The sequence below is a fragment of the Suncus etruscus genome, chromosome 3 (assembly GCF_024139225.1).
Source record: "Suncus etruscus isolate mSunEtr1 chromosome 3, mSunEtr1.pri.cur, whole genome shotgun sequence".
Lineage (NCBI taxonomy): Eukaryota > Metazoa > Chordata > Mammalia > Eulipotyphla > Soricidae > Suncus > Suncus etruscus.
This window is the reverse complement of record NC_064850.1, coordinates 141039280-141056347: the sequence shown is the minus strand read 5'-3', so window position 1 is coordinate 141056347 and position 17068 is coordinate 141039280. Positions and strand designations below refer to the sequence as shown.

The 17068-nt window shown below is 51.9% G+C and overlaps 2 protein-coding genes across 2 annotated transcripts in view; one reads left to right on the top strand and one right to left on the bottom strand.

Moving 5' to 3' along the window:
- Positions 1–10482, bottom strand: part of OSBPL1A (oxysterol binding protein like 1A) — a 455856-nt gene extending 445374 nt beyond the window's left edge. The window contains exon 1 of the mRNA XM_049770017.1: positions 10477–10482. The gene's annotated coding sequence lies outside the window, so the exon portion shown is untranslated. The remainder of the gene's footprint in view (positions 1–10476) is intronic.
- A 1712-nt stretch (positions 10483–12194) lies between these two features.
- BARX1 (BARX homeobox 1) lies at positions 12195–15162 on the top strand. The gene is made up of 4 exons (XM_049770142.1): positions 12195–12420; positions 13821–14112; positions 14202–14286; positions 14998–15162. Exons 1-4 carry the CDS (start codon positions 12195–12197, stop codon positions 15160–15162), a joined length of 768 nt encoding a protein of 255 aa, XP_049626099.1.
- Positions 15163–17068: the final 1906 nt, after the last annotated feature.

Sequence of the window (17068 nt, the reverse complement as noted above, 5' to 3'; positions counted from 1 at the left end):
CTCCAGATCCACTTTAGATTACCCCTCTTTATTCTTCATAAAGAATTGTACTGCTCTGTGTACACACAGAGGATTTCTAGTATACCAAATATGGTGTGCCACATAAAGCAAGGGCAAGTCCATTAATGGTTCTACTTCCACAGAAAACATGGAGTTTAACCTACAGCACAAGAAGACTGGATGGAATCCACTACTTTGCATCAGCCTATCATGAGGGAGCCACTGGCCACAGAACACTGCCTGTTGCAGGCCCTAATCCTGCTGCTACTCTCCTCTCTGTGGGAAGTTTCCTGATCCACAAAATGGGGGCTTTAGTTTTTGTCAACCTCCCCCCAGAGAAAAGGTGGTAGACTAAAGTTCAAGACTCTGATTTCTGGTGGTGCATGTTATCATATTATCTCCCTAGTAGTAAGAATCATCATATGCGACTGGAGATGGGACATTTTTGCCACAAAAATTTGTGAATGATGCCACAACTCATAAACTCATGGAACACTTTATTTACCCTTATAACACTCTTTTCAGCATCACTTCTGATTGAAGGACCAATTTCAAAGATATGGAAGCTCATGCCATTAGGACTGACGGGCATTACCTGTAATCTGATGTATGTGGGCGACCGTACACCCACATATTCAATGGATTTTTCACCGCTGCCTGATTCAAGCCATAAGTTTGCATAGCCCTGAGCCAAAAGAACCCTGCAAATAAATTTAGCTCACCACAGAGAATCTGGCTTAACTAGATTCCTTAAATCTTTCCATGGAACCTGTTTTTGTAACTGCTCTCATACACGCAATTATAGATAGGTTTTTGTAAGGTTTACACTGTAAGATCTATTAAGGATTTGCTTCCCCTCCCCCCATCCTGCCAGGTTTCTCCTTATCCTTCCCGCCATCAAAATGTGTCTGCTCCCATTGGTTAAAATCATTGTACCTGTACAAATCTGATTGGTTTAAGTTTCAATCCTATGTTTTTGCTCCTCCCACTGAAGCAGGGCATAAAAACTCTGCTTGCTCCCTCAATAAACCTCTTGACAGGAACTCAGCTTGAGCGCTTTATTAACTTCTACAGCTTAATTTTTTAGGTGTTCACAAAAGAGCTTAACACTTGCGAATTATTTGTATTCGCCTTCCACCTTCTGTCCTGGTTGAGAGAAAGCTGCTGGCCGGAAATCTCTCCCATTAAAGGGCAGAAGCGGAGGCGGGTACAGATGTATAATGATCTACAATAATATAATATACTATTTTGGGGCTGGAGTGATAGCACAGCAGTAGGGCATTTGCCTTGCATGTGCAGACCCAGGACAGACCCGGGTTCAATTCCCAGCACCCCATCTAGTTCCCCAAGCCTTGCAGCAGTCATTTCTGAGCACAGAGCAAGGAGTAACCCCTAAGCACCACTGAGTGTGGCCCAAAACAAAAACAAACAAATAAAATAATATATTAATTTTTTGGTCTTTTTTGGGCCACACCCGGTAACACTCAGGGGTTATTCCTGGCTATGCACTCAGAAATTGCTCCTGGCTTGGGGGACCATATAGGACACCAGGGGAGAGAACCCCGGTCTGTCCTAGGTTAGCACATGCAAGGCAAATGCCTTACTGCTTGCACCACTGCTCCGGCCCCCAAATAGTATATATATTAATGTAGAACATTATACATCAGATTACAGGTAATGCCAGTCAGTCCTAAGGGCATGAGCTTCCATATCTTGGAAACCGGCCCTTCAATCAGAAGTGATGCTAAAAAGTGTTATATTCTATATATTATAATATTATATATTATATTCTATAATATAGTCTATACAGAATATGTGAAACTCACAAGAATTAACCTGTACTTTCTCTTCTTGACAAGACAGTATCTCTTCCTAGTACCAGGCTTTTTTAATTCTTGAAATGTTTTGAACATTCCACCTCACCGGCCCCTGTTGGTTTTTATTGATTGTTTTTTCTCTAGTTGTGGGTCACACTTTTTTTTTACTTTCTCTGCATGCTGGGTCTATTGTAAACCTAACCAAGTAGTACAGCCCTGGACAGTTACAGAATTTAAAAGAGCATCACATTTTGTTTCCACAGCAGTCGTTAATAGTGGATCAATTCAAAACTTTTTTGTTTGACATTAAGTCCTATGGGGAATTTTTTTTAACAGCTCTAATTTTGGAGTTCAATCTCACTTCTGTCTACAGCCCAGGAATTATGTGTCTACTTCCTGCAGGGATTTCTTTCTTGTGTTAGAGTTTCCTTCCACATACAGACAAGAACTCACAAAGAGCCCCTGAGGACCTCCCACCCCCACAGATTTTTGGAACTCTCTCCATAATCTCACCTCTTTTCTACTCACTCTTGAATTTCTCACCTTCATAATAGCCAGCCTCTGGGTATCACTGATTTTCCCATTCTGTGTTCCTGTGTCAGCTTGCTCCATGGATATCAACTCTGGTCACTATGTTAGGGGTGATGCTGGAACTCATGTTTGTCTCTTATTTTCTTTCAGTCTTTCAATCTTCTACTGCCTATTTTTTCATCCAATATTTGAACAGTTATTTTAGATATTTTATCCAAGTTTCAAATATTTTAAAGGACAGAGAGCAACTCTCATAGCATTGAATCCTTCACAGAGGAAGTCATGCATTTTGTTTTTAACTTTAATTGTTGTCGTTTTTCAATTCTAGAATTTCCACTTGATTGTTTTTAATGGTGCATAGTTATCTGGTAAATGCTCCATTTCCTTACTTGAGGATATATTGAAGATAGGAAATATGAAACCTGATTACTCTAAAGTGCATGTCTGATAATCCCAGTATCTGGATCTTTTGGAGTCTGTCTTCAGACTTACTTTTTTCTTTTAATATTTTCTAAATTATCTTTTCATGTGTCTGCATGTATTTGGTTTAATGCCAGGTACTTATGGTTAAAAACTTATGAAGATAATTTGAGACTTTGTATTTTTTTTTCATACAGAGAGTATTTTCTTGTGCGCTGGTTGACAGAAAGTAAGATGAATATCAATTTGCAATAAGAGGTGGCACAGACTCAGAGCAGCTTTGGGTCTGTGTAGAGCTCTTTGTTCTATCTCTCAAGGTATAGCTCTAGGGAACCCAGATGACAGTCCAAGGTTTGGAAAGGCTTCTCTTTCTGGATTGATTCTGGGCTTTTATTTCGAGGGATCTTTTCTGGAGGGGCAACCCAGTGGTACTCAGGGATTACTTCTAACTCTATGCTTAGATAACACTGCTGGCAGTGCTTTGGGGACCATATAAGTGCCAGGGATTGAACCTGAGTGAACCACATGCAAGTTAAGTGTCCTACCTGTTGTACTATCTCTTTAGCTCCCCCACTCCCACCCCAACTTATTTTTGTTGGTTTGGGGGGCCAGCAATACTTGTGGCTTACTACTGGTTCTTTATTTAAGGATCACTCCTTGGAAGGCTTGGGAAATATATGGGGGATGGGGAAGCAAACCTGAGTTGACCATATACAAGGCAGGTGTCTCACCTGCTGTACTATTGGCCCCAGACTTTTAGTTTTTGTATGAGGGCCACACCTGACAGTGCTCAGGATTATTCCTATACCTGCATACAGCAATTACTCCAAGTGGAGCTTGCCAAGGATCAAACCTGGGTCAGTCACAGCTATACTCTCTCTCCACACACACAGACACAGACACTTGCCAGCTGATTTTGAATGACTGTTGCTGACCCTTAGGTCAAGAAATACTCAGAACCTCCTGTAGTCACAGTGCCAGTTCCTAGCAGGCACCTCTGGTTGGGTATTCATGTGGATGGTCTTCACCTCTACCATTGGGCCCACACTCCTACTACACTGGCTGCTTCTGGATTATGAAACTGAGGGTTTAAATTCTAACTATACTCTTTCTAGTGGTGATGGAAATTTTTGTAAAGCCTTCAAACGTCAGTGTCCTCATGGGAAAGATAGACCAAGGACAGAGAAGTAGCACAAAGAAAGAAAAAGAGAAAGAAAGGAAAGGAGAAAGAAATAAATGAAGGAAAGAGAAAGAAAGAAAGTGGAAAGAGAAAGAAAAGGAAAAGGGAGGCAAGAAAAGGAAAAAGAAACAAGGATAGAGGGAAAAGGAAAGGAAAAGAAAGGGGAAAGAAGGAAAGAAAAAGGAAGAAAGAAAAACGAAAGGAAGGAAGGAAGGAAAAAGGAAGGATCGAAGAAAGGGAGGAGGGACAAGAAGGGAGGGAAATGGAGGGAGGGAGTGTTGCATGCATACTTATCTGTACCGTGAACGCTCATGTGCAAAATGAACACACATGTACTATATGGAATACAGAGCACAGTGGAGACACTCAGGCTATGTGAACATCATGTGCAGTTTGAGTACACATATGATGTATGAATTCTTGTGCTATGTGCAGTGTCAGCACTCGTGTTCTGTACAAACACTTGGGTACTCAGTCTCACAGCCGGCATTTTCTGAGTGCTCTAAGTTCCTTTTAGTTCCTTTTCTGTGCCTGGCCTTAGTGCAGTGTGTCCTCCAGCTCCCTGATTGCACCAGTGTAGTGACCCGAAATGCAACAGAAGTCCAACAGGGGGCATCATCACCCCTTAAAGATGCATTAGCACCCCAGTCACCCCTTCTAGAGGCCAAAAGCTCACAGCGTCTGTGTCCTGAAACTCCGCACCCTTCAAGGCCCAGTGTCTGCTTCGTGTCATCTGCTCATGAAGTGACACCTGCTTCCTTCCCGGTGTCCGGTGTCCAGTATCCAGAGGCGTTTCTCCATGGTGACATTTCTGTGTGTTTTTCCTTAAGAGATCAATTCAGAGAGAGCCGTTAAGACTCAATTCAACCAGCAGAGGGCGGAAGAACCACGGAGATGCAGTCGGGGTGGGGGCTGGGGCTCGGCCTGAGTGAGGTTTCCTGGAAACATTTTGAATAACTAACACATTTATAATCGCTGTTTTTTTGCTGTCATAGTCTTTCTCTTAGCCCATTCCTTGCAAGATGCTTGGCAGCTGCAAAGGCTTGCAAAGGCTCAGGGCTTGGGAAACTCCCAGAAAGGCAAGGCCACCTCCGCCCCCCATCCTGGGCCATCACATTTCAACAGCTGGAGAGGATTTAAATGGAATTGAGTGAAGATGGGAAAGGATGGGTCCCAGAGGGAATACTCACACGAGCAAGCGGTGGCCGTGGCCCTTTTGGAGCTGCTGGATAGATACACAGTGGCACAGGAACTCCGAAAACGTTTATCCTGGTCTTCAAAATGTGTTAACCCCCCCAAAGTCTGACTGCCCTGCCACCAGCCACCAGGAATCAACAACGAACGAAAAGCAGATAGTGGGGCTGAATAATCTCTATTACAAAGACTATTGCAAGAATCAGTGCAATGACAAGTTAAATGCATTCAGCCCAATGTGCATAAATATTAGTGTCAGGCCTATTTTTTTTATTGTTTAGAATTCAAACATAAGATTAGGAAATGAACCAGATGATATCTATTTCTAAGATCCCTGATACTGTGAAACAAATGGGAACTTTTGTGGGATTGAGAGTGTGGGGTAGGAAAGAGGTGCCCAGGGATAGTACCTGGGAGAAAATTTTTAGTAAAATAGTTTTGATGGGCCAAGCACTAGTACAGTGTGGTAGGATGTTTGCCTTGCACAAGGATGATCTGGGTTTGATCCTCAGCATCTCATATGATTCCCCATGCACCACCGGGAGTAATTCCTGAGTACAGAGCCAGGAGTTAGCCGAGCATCATTGTGTGTGACCTGAAAACTAATTAATAAACAACATAGTTTTGATAAAATTCCTTTTTGGGCGGAGTGATAGCACAGTGCGGAGGGCATTCGATTCTGGCATCCCATATGGTCCCCGGAGCCTGCCAGGAGAAATTTCTGAGCACAGAGCTAGGAGTAACTATCCCAAGTGCTGCTAGGTCTGATCCAAAAAAAAAAAAAAGTTTCCCTTGAGATATGTACTATTTCTGTTGTGGATAATACATATTTGTAGCAATTACAAGAACTAAATGACTCTCAACAAAAAAGAGGCAGGTCATTCTATTATGATTCAGAGTTGATTGTGTGGACTATAAACCGAGAATCATTTGGACACTTTTAAGTGGTTGAAATAAATCAACACATTACTGCATGACTTGAAAATGATAGAAATTGCAAGTTATAGTGTGTACTAATAAGGATTGCTCAGAACACAGCAAAGCTCACTCACAACGGTTTGCAGACACTTCACTCCTCAGAGCAGACCCAATCTACTGGGGTGGCTTGCATCACCTGGAGAGCCAGCACAAAGGTTCGCAGTCCATGATCTATTCTAGGAGGTTAAAATTGGTAAGGAATCATTCATGCTACTTCCTCTTATTACTTTGGAGCCACACCTGCGAGTGCTCAGGGCTTACTCCTGGCTCTGCTCTCAGGGATTACTCCTAGTGAGGCTCCAGGAACAATATGTGGTATGGGGATTGAACCTGAGTCAGTCGTATGCAAGACAAGTAAGTGCTTTCCCTGCTGTAGTACTGCTCTGGCCCCACCTGGGCATTCTGTGACAAGTCTCTGAGCAGGTTCAGATCACAGGGAGGGAGACACTGACTGGAGCAGAAGACCCCATAAGGTAGGGTAAAGCAGTGGCCCAGTACTGTGGACAGGAACCAAGTTGCTGCCCACTGATCTTGCCCAGAGTAGCAAGGTTTACCTGAATGAAACCTAAGGACCAGAGATAGGTACAGACTTGGCACATGAGGAAAAGACTGTGTCCTATCTCTTCTTCCCTCTTTTCGGAAGAGAGGTGAGAAAATTCCAGGTGCCCAGGAAGAGAACAGAAGACTCTGCTAGAAGGAGGCAGTTTTGCTTCTCCTGGAAAATCCTGGAGTTGTTAAGCTCATCTGACTCTGTCTACCTGGGCAGTGTCCTCAGGGAAGAGTATATGGCCTAGTGAAGCCGTCCTAAATGGTCTAGTCACACATTCAAGCTCTTGGCACCAGCTCCTCTGATCCATTGTTCACTGCTTTCTGAATCAGGGTCCAAAGAGACAGGAGAGTCATGAAAGAAGAGCACAAGAAAGATAGTGAGACGCAGAAGTAGTGGAGTGAGTGTACAGCAGGTAGGGTGCCTTGTACAGAGCTGACTTAAATTCAATCCTCATAGGGTTCGAATTCTATATGGTCCCCCAAGCTCGCCAGGTGTAATATGATACCTGAGTGCAGAGCCAGGAGTAAGTTCTGAGTATTGCCAGGTGTGGCCTGAAAATAAACAGAAAAATATTTAAAATATAATAATAATAATAATAATTATTACTATTACTAATAATAGAGGGAACAGGAGAAAAGTAGAAAAACTAAAGATGGAAAGAAGGGGAAAAGAGAGTAAGGCCAGTACTGACCACTTCCGGCGTGCTCTAGTCAGGGTGGGGCCCAGCTGCTACCAGGTGGTCTCTTCTGTCCTCCAGCTTGGCACCGTGGCACCTGCGGGATAGCGCTGGGCGGTCCGCTGCCGATTTCGCCCAGGACTCGGTGCTTACAAAGCAGGTGCGGTTCCACCTGACTTAGAGAAGCGCAGGCAGGGGTGGACCCGCGTTTCCCTCCTCCGCGGCCCGGACAAAAAAACGAGCTTCTCGAATAGAAGGGCTCGTAAGCGCCTTGGAGAGGACACCGAAGTCTCCCCGCCGAGCGGGGCCCCACATGCCGTTATCTTTTCAGGCACTGAGATCTTTGCCCCTGGACTTGGATCCCAGGTCGCTGCTCGACCGGGAGGCAGCGGCGGTATAGAAGGGTATGAATAGAACCGAGATTGTGGGCCCCGAGAGATAGCACAGCGGTGCTAGCCTTGCAAGCAGTCGATCCAGGACCTAAGGTGGTTGGTTCGAATCCCGGTGTCCCATATGGTCCCTCGTGCCTGCCAGGAGCTATTTCTGAGCAGACAGCCAGGAGTAACCTCTGAGCACCGCCGGGTGTGGCCCAAAAACCAAAAAAAAAAAAAAAAAAAAAGAACCGAGATTGCGGGATCGCGCTGGGACCCAGATATCCAGCATTCGAAACCGCTGGGTAAATCCACTTACCTGAAATGGCAGCTAAACGTGCCACATTTCTAAAGAAAACTATGCATTACAAAAGGTACAAAACCAGGGCCTGAAAGATAGCACAGCATTAGGGCGTTAGCCTTGCAATGCGTCCGATCTTGGACGGAAGGTGGTTAGGTTCGAATGCCGGCATCTCATATGGCCCCCCGAGTCTGCCAGGAGCGATTTCTGAGCGCAGAGCCAGGAGTAACCACCGAGCACTGCCGTGTGTGATCCAATAACCCCACCCCCCAAAAAGGTACAAAACAAAAACAAAGTAATCGTTCCAGGTGTGTGTGTGTGTGTGTGTGTGTGTGTGTGTGTGTGTGTGTGTGTGTGTCCGGAGCTTGAGAACAGCCATAAAGGAAAATCGCTTGACTTGGAGACCTTTGTAAGGGAAAGCGCCAAAGACACGCATACTTCTCCCGTGGATGCGCGCCGCCAAGGCGACCGAGTTTCGGTGGTGGGAGCGGGTGGCTGATCCCTGAGCCCCGACAGGCACCCCGAGGACAGGGCGGATGTCGCAGGCTCTGGACTGACGCGCTCGGAGCTGCAGAGCGCGCGCGGGCGCAATCGCAACTTCAGGAGAGGGACCGCACGAACGAGGCTTTCCCGAAGTCGGCAGAGGCGAACGGGGCGCGCGTCGTGATGAGTGACCACGCTCTGGAAGCGGGCTCGGGATCCCGTTGCGCTCGGGTTCTGGATCCATCCGACGTCGGAGAGTAGCTGGGCAAAAGTCAGCGAGGCGCGCGGGCGGGTGCGGAAGACCCAACTTCAGGACAGATCCCGATTTCGTTAGTGGAGGGAGGGATCGGTCTCCCGAAAACAGAGAGAGGGTTAAACAGTAGGGTAAAGGGCCCCAGACTCTTCAGGTCCTCGATAATTTGGGGTTCCCGCCCTAGATTTAGCCCGTGCCTACCCCCCGCCGTACTCATCCATACTCATCCTTCCTCTGTTCCGGGAACGCGCAGCGGCTGCAGAGATCCATCAGGGCTGAGGGGGCCTAGTCCGGGTGGGGCGCACCCCTAGCACCCGTCTGCAGAGATCCACCTCGGGGGTACCTGTGAAAGCTGTGCATCCGGGCTGATGGGACCTAGTCCGGGTGGGGCGCAATCCTAGCACCCGCCACCATTTCCAAAGTGGCGATGGAGTGCGGGAGCGCGGCGGAGAAAAAGGGCCCCACGCTGGCCTCCCGCTGCCTGGAGCCCCTCGCCGACCAGCCAGCCGGGAGCTGAAGTCTCTCGATCAGCTTCCGAAAGCAGACACTCCATCTGGGCCTTCCTCGGTCACTGAAATCTGTTCGGGTCGCAGCACCCAAGGGCAGGGGCCATGGGGACGCCGCACCCACAACTGTGTGTGTTCTCCAGACTGGGGTAGGGTGGGGTGGCACTACTCCTCGGCATTCCCAAGCGATCAAACGGACCCCTGGTCTCCATACACCATGGATGCCGCCTGCTCTCTGGAAAGGCGGAAGCCGTTTTGTTGACCTTGAGTTTTTCGTCTAAAAGGGGTTTATCTTCGGATTTGCTGTGGAAATCCAGTACAGAGGAGGATGCATCACAGATGTACCCCGCAAGGGAGGTGACAGAGACCGCCGACCGAGGTGGTACCTGGCCCAGGCTGGGTATTTGTTTTGTACCAGCATGAGGCGCCTAAATTCGGGATACAACAGGGTCTCTCAAACTCCCTTATCGGGTTGGCATCTGCAGCCTAGGCCTCTCTGTTGGATAAATTATCCTGGAGAAATAGCACAATGGGAAGGATCTTTGCGTTGTGAGCAGCTGACGAGGGTTCCATCCCCAATATCCCATATGGATATCTGAGCACTGCCAGGAGTGATTCCTGAATGCTGAGCATCAGGATGCCTGAGCAACACCAGGTGTGGCCCTCCCCTGCCAAATTAAAAAAAAAAAAAGTTTTGGCTGGGTGTAGGCTGGACCACATTGGTTTCCTCACTTCCCACTTCTGAGAATCAAGGCTCTCTCTAGAAAACAACTCCCCACAGTTAGACCTGACCCAGAAATCTCCTGGGGGGCAAATTCCTTTGGTGAGGACCACCGGTGTGAATGCCTGAAGTCTGGAGGAGGGCTGAACTCCATCTTTTGGAACTGGAATTCTCAGAGCTGCATATGCAATGGGGGGGGTGTGAGTTTGGCAGCTGGGGGGGGGCAGCAAGTAAGAGATGAAGATGGGTGAGGGTAGTGGGGGAAAGCTGTAAAGCAGAATGCTGGAGGTGCCTGATAGGGGGTGACTAAGGAAAGGGAACAGTACTGACACAGATGGGGAGCCACAGAACCCCACCAGTGTCCTGGGTTCCCTGCCCGGGGTTCACTATTTGACAAATCACAGTTTCTGTATCTGATAGAGTAGGTAGTTTTCTGTGCCCACGGCTGGAGTGGTCCTGGACTCCAGGGGAAACTGACATTTCTGTTTCTTTCCAGCCTGGTGTAGGGGGGTGTCACCATTAGGATAAATAATTGGTTCCAATCTCACTGAGAGGGACACACTCCCTGTGGACCTCCACTCACAGTGGCTCTGCACCTCCCACTCCCAAAGGATCACTGGGGTCTGCAGAGCCTGGAAGCCACCACGGTTTCCAGTGCCGAATATCTGACATCCAGGATCACTCAAATCTGGGCTCCAAGACCATTCTCTTTGCCCCTTTGGAGAAGGAACCCTATGTTTCCATTTCGCAATGGTGAACACTCAGGCCTCCGGAAGTGTTCCCACAGGAAGCAGAGGGAGCGACCATCCAGTCCAGGCCAGGGACCCTAGAGTGAAGGGCAAAGGCAGGGCAGGACCCACTTAACCTGCCAGGAACATTCTTCCAGTACCACCAACACTCCACTCTCTCCTCCGATAAACGGGGGAGGGGGGGCTCCTCCTCAAGAGACTCTGGGGGCGTCTTTCTGGTGCAAGACCCTCATGCAATCCCCAAATGTAAGCATCTCTTTGGAACAGATAGGATCCCCAGACAGATGCTGTGGTTAGCCCAAGGGCGACTGTGGAGAGTTCGGTTTTCCTGGCTTCTAGGTGAGGAGAGGGGGACTTGGAAAGGCGCAACCTCTCTCAGTAGAGAAGTCAGGTCAAGCTTTCGTGGATCCGCGGGTTCCCACTAGCCCCCGCGGACCTTTACTCTTGCCAGCCCAGTCCCGGTTTTCCTGTGCGCCCCAGTGCCAGGACAGACAGACGTTCAGCCCGTCCAGTCCCCGGATCCCCGTTTTCTAAATAGACGCGCGCGTCTAGCCCATGCCGCAGGGGGAGTACGCCAGCACTCTGGGCTAAGGCTGAGTTTTCTTTAGCGCATCCGGAGGAAAGGAGGCAGACGCTGCCTGGTAAACTGAGGCGGGAAACACAAGTGCGGCCGCGGCTCTGCGCGTGACGCTTTCGCCTGCCTTTGCACAGTTGCCAGAGTCCTGGAGCGGAGCTGCAAGGGGCGTCCCCGTGGTGACCGAACTGAGCGGCCTACCCCTCGGCTCACTCAGTCTGACCTTCCCGGTGCCCGCAGCGCCAACCTCCCCCGCGGTCCCCTCTCCCTGCCCTGCCCATGCCGCCGGCACGTCGCCGCGCGCGCCCGCCGCCCTCCCTCCCTTGCGGCGCATCCCTGGCACCTACCCTACCGTCTCGCCTCTTGGGTGGCCCCCGCCGTCTCGTCTGGTCTCGTCTCGTCCCGTCTCTCTCCAGCCCCTCTCACCTTCCCGGTGCCTCTTCTCCCGGGGTCCGGTCTCGGCGCGCTCCGTCCCGGGTGTGCGCTCCACCGGCTCCCCCGCGCCCGCAGATCGCCCGGCCCCTCTAGCGCACGCACCCCTCCCACCGCCACCCTCCTCTTCGGGTCCTCCCTCCGGCTCGGCCGGGGGGCGCGGGGGGCGGCCCAGGGCGGGGCGGCCGGGCGGGACGGGGCGGGGCAGTGACGCGGGGTGGCCGGGCTAGAGGCGCGGCGCCGTGGGGCGGGGGCGCAGTCCTGGGTCCGATCGAGCGGCCGAGCCCCGCGCCCCGCCCGCGCCCTGCGCCTCCGCCCGGCCGGCCGGCGGGGGAGGGGGCATGAGCCGGCGCCCGCGCGGCGCCCCGAGTTGCGGGCCGGCCTAAAGCCCTGCGGGCCCCCGCGAAGAGCCGCCGCCGCCGCCGCCTCCGCCGCGTCCGAGCCGCTGCCGCGCCGCCATGCAGCGGCCCGGGGAGCCGGGGGTCGCGCGCTTTGGGCCGCCCGAGGGTTGCGCAGACCACCGGCCGCACCGCTACCGCAGCTTCATGATCGAGGAGATCCTCACCGAGCCGCCGGGGCCCAAGTGCGCGGCGCCCGCCGCCGCCGCCGCTGCTGCAGCAGGCGAGCTGCTCAAGTTCGGGGTGCAGGCGCTGCTGGCGGCGCGGCCCTTCCACAGCCACCTGGGTAGGTGCGGGCCCAGCTCCGGCGCGGCAGGGGGAGTGGGGCGCGCAGCCTCGAGGGCGCAGCTAGATCGGGGCTCCCCGCAGGCCCCGGGCGCTCCTGGACGCGCTTAGGCGAGGGCGCGGTTTCGGGTGGCCGGGCTCAGGACAGTGCACGAAGCAGACGGGCTCGTGCCCGCAGGCCGGGCCGTGGAAGGCGCCCCCGCCGCTTCAGTCCAGCCCTGGGACGAGGCCGAGCTCCCGTCGCTAGTGCAGAAGCGGTTGACTGATGCTCAAGAGACGGGCAGAGCCACCCGGCCTCGGGAACCTGTCTGGGCCTGTGATGTGGAGCTGGCCCGATCGACCCGACCGGGGACCCCAGACGGGGACGCAGAACTCCTACGTCTGGGGACAGGCTGTGTCCCTGGAGGCCCAAGCTGACCTGATCTCTCTGGTGCCTGGGTCTCGGTTGTGGTCGACTGAGGGACGAATGTGGCGCTGTCACCCCACAAGGCCTACCCTGGCCTGGCGCGACTGTGAGCCTCTGTTCCGCTAGCCCTACCGTTTCCAGCTGGCCGGGAGTTTTCGGAACTTGAGCCCTTCTCAGGCCACGCTGGTTTCAAATCCTTCTCCGACGTCGCAGCCCTGCATCCCTTCTTTGGCCCGTCCCCCCATCTTTTCCCACCTACACCCCACCTTCTTCTGTGGGCTTCCCGCCCTTATTCTCCTCCTTGCCCCACTTGACCCCCCCCCGGCTCTGACCCTCTCAGCTCGGTGGGGCCACTAGATCCTGAATCCCAGTCCCTGGGTGACCCTCCAAAGGGTGGACCCGTAAGGCTGGCGTGTTCGTATTAAGCCCCTCTCAGAGGCCACTTTTCCACCGAGTCTTTTCCCCCTTTTATCTGCACCGTAGTTAATCATTCGCTTGAAGCGGGCAGACGAATTCGTTTTAGGACTAACGAAAGCATCGCCACCACCGCGAAGAGACTGGAGCGGGGAGCCTGGCAGGACAGTACCCGAATAACAGGGTGGTTTGGAGGCTTCGGGCAGCAGCCGGCCCCTCCCCGCAAACTACCCGGCCGCCGCCGCGTGGCAAATGCTCGGGAGAGCAATTTTAACTCACGCCACGGGAGCGCTTGGTCTCCGACCCAGATGCTCGCCTCGGGTTGGCGGGACATTCCTCTTCCCAACTCATTAACCCTTTTTGGTGTTTGTTTTCTTGTGGGACACTCGGTGCGTGTGGGCGCTGCAAACACCCGAGGCAGAGCGGCGGAGATGCTCCCCCTGACACCTTTCCTCCCTGCCCCCTGCACGACCACTTCAAAGAAGTTTGCCCTATGGGGCTGGCGCAGGTTTGCTGATATTCTTGCGTCCAATGTTCTGGGCAGGTTGGAGCTCACCAGGCTCCTGGCTTTCTCCTTTCAGCCGTGTTGAAGGCAGAGCAGGCGGCGGTGTTTAAGTTCCCGCTGGCACCTCTAAGCTGTTCCGGCCTGAGTTCCGCGCTGCTGGCCGCAGGACCGGGGCTGCCTGGTGTTCCCGGTGCCCCACACCTGCCTTTGGAGCTTCAGCTGCGAGGGAAGCTGGAGACGCCAGGCCCGGGAGATCCGGGCACCAAGGCTAAGAAAGGACGCCGGAGCCGCACCGTGTTCACGGAGCTCCAGCTGATGGGCCTGGAGAAACGGTTTGAGAAGCAGAAATACCTCTCCACTCCGGACAGGTAGCGCAGAGCCAGGCTGAGACCCGGGGGTGGGGTGGGGGCGGGAAGGGCCTGTTTGCCCAGCTGAGGGTGCACCCTGCTCTTTCCAGAATAGATCTCGCTGAGTCCTTGGGCCTGAGCCAGTTACAGGTGAAGACCTGGTACCAGAATCGGAGGATGAAGTGGAAGAAAATAGTGAGTGTGCCCTTCCCTGACCTTATAGCCTTGCTCTTTATAAAGCTGCAGTCTCATAGCACAGTGGCAAGGCATTTGCCTTGCACGCAGCAGATCCAGGACAGACGGTGGTTTGAATCCCGGCATCCCATATGGTCCCCTGTGCCGGCCAGGAGCGATTTCTGAGCACAGAGCCATCAGTAACTCCTGAGCGCCACGGGCAAAAAATAAATAAATAAATAAAAATAAAAAACAAAAACAAAAACAAAAATTGCGACAATCTCAGAGGCTGGGGAGATAGTGCAGCTGGTAGGGCAACTCGCTTTGCAGGAGGCTGAGCTGGGCTTGATCCCAATCTGTCTCCTGAGCCTACCAGGAATGATCACTGAGCACCATCGACGATGTGCACCCCCCAAAAAAAAGTAGATCATAAAATAAAAAAATCAAAGCTGTAGGCCCAACCTACCCAATTCTCTGGGTGTTGGTGTCCACTGTTCTATGTCCCTTGGGACACGTATGTGCTTTGTCTGTCTATGCCCTTAGAATTTCTTGGCTCAGCAGCCTGTCACTTTTTCCCAGTAATGCTCAAACAAATGGCTGCTGTTTTGGGGTGAGGTAGCCTTGGCTTGGCCTTCTGGTCTCCTTTACCCTTCCTAGGGCTCTGGGCACGCCAGGGTGGGAGTCCAAACTCAGCTCACAAGGATGCGGACCACTTCCCACACCCCATTGCAGGTGCTGCAGGGTGGGGGGCTGGAGTCACCCACCAAGCCCAAGGGGCGGCCCAAAAAGAACTCCATCCCCACGAGCGAGCAGCTCACAGAGCAGGAACGCGCCAAGGAGGCAGAGAAGCCCGTGGATGTGCCTGGAGAGGCTGGTGACCGGAGCCACGAGGACTGAGGACTGAGCTTTGATGGGCAGATGGGCTGGCTGGTGGGGAAGGCCCATTGCCAAAGGGAACCTCTGCCTGTGGAAATCTGCACCTGGAGTCCAGGCTGTTTGCTTCTGATGTCTTATAACCTTGGCTCGGACACTTGGGGCCAAACTGAGAAGGACACAGAGACCCTGAGCCAGCCCGGCTCACATGCATTCAACTTTGGAAATTAGAGTCCAGCGCTGGGAGCCCAAAAGGCGCCCCTGTGCACTCACACCTGCCCCACCCCAAAACACCCCACTTCCCTCTGCCGAGCCCTCTGAAGTCCTGCACACACCTGCTTTGTGAGTTTGGGGTGCTCTGAGGCCCAGCGCTGGCCACCACGGTTCAAGGCGCATGAGTAACTAACAGGCTTCTTCCCAAAGCTGGGTCCCCCACATCGTTGGACCCCAACCCCGATCTTGCGAAGGTGGTGATACCCCCACCCCAATAAAATATTTTATGACACAAAGGGGTTTGCTGAGTGGTTTTCTGATTGGGGGCAAGCAGTGAGGTAAGAGGGCTGGCAAGTGAACTCGGACCTCACCCACAGCCAAACCAAGTTGCTGCAGCATCCAAGGAATCATTTCCTTGGACAACTCTCCATTCCAGCAGAAAAGGGAGCCACCCGGGGACAGCCCTAAATTCACAGGAGCCCCAGCTCCCTGGAAGTAGCTGAGCTGAGAGTGGTTCCTCTGAGTGCTAACTTGAAGAACTGACTGTCATATGGCCAAGGCCAGAGGAGCTAGGACAAGCCCATTTGCAGTGATAGTTCTGGCCACCGAGTCCTAGCAGCAGAGACTCTGCCAACCAAGCAGAGGAATCAGAGCATCATAGCTACCTGAGCTTTGCAGGGTGGCACTTTTTTTTCCTTTTTGGACCACACCCTGTGATGCTCAGGGGTTACTCCTGGCTATGCACTTAGAAATCATTCCTGGTTCAGGAGACCATATGGGACGCTCAGGGATTGAATCAAGGTCTGTCCTAGATCTGCCCTGTGCAATGCAAACAACCTACCACTGTGCTATCGCTCATGGCCCCATGAGTGGCATTTTCTTTTCTTTTCTTTTCTTTTCTTTTCTTTTCTTTTCTTTTCTTTCTTTCTTTCTTTCTTTCTTTCTTTCTTTCTTTCTTTCTTTCTTTCTTTCTTTCTTTCTTTCTTTCTTTCTCTTTCTTTCTTTCTTCCTTTCCTTTCCTTTCCTTTCCTTTCCTTTCCTTTCCTTTCCTTTCCTTTCCTTTCCTTTCCTTTTCTTTTCTTTTTCTTTCTTTTTTTTGAGTCACACCTGGCAGCGCTCAGGGGTTACTCCTGGCTCTATGCTCAGAAATAGCTCCTGGTAGGCTCAGGGGACCATTTGGGACGCCGGGATTTGAACCACTATTCTTCTGCATAGAAGGCAAATGCCCTACCTCCATGCTATCTCTCCAGTTCCTATGAGTGGCATTTTCTAAGGCAGAATTTGGTGACCTATCCAATGGTCTCTTCCACAGCAGGGGCATTTACTCAGCCTCCTAACCTGTCTTCTCGTGACTTAGACTGAGCCTGTCGCTTTCTGCCTTTGCATTTGCCACAGGCTCACAACCACTGTATGGGGATGGGATGTCCTGTGGAAGCAGGGATTTGGATCAGGTCCTTCCAGGTGCAGGTAGGAGGGAGCCAGGAGCCTCCAGCTCAGATGAAGGCTTCACTTTTCAGGACTCAGAACTTCTCGCACAGGGGCCTCCACCTGCAGGCAGGCAGCGTCCGGCTTCCTTTTCAAATCTTGGCTTGATCACCCTTTCCTGAAATGGCTTGGAGGCTTGGATTTCCGGTCCCCAGCATGTCAAGCCTGGAATTCAGGATGGGTGGAATGAGAAAAAGGGGTGCTTTTCTGAGGACTCCAGACAACTCTGCTG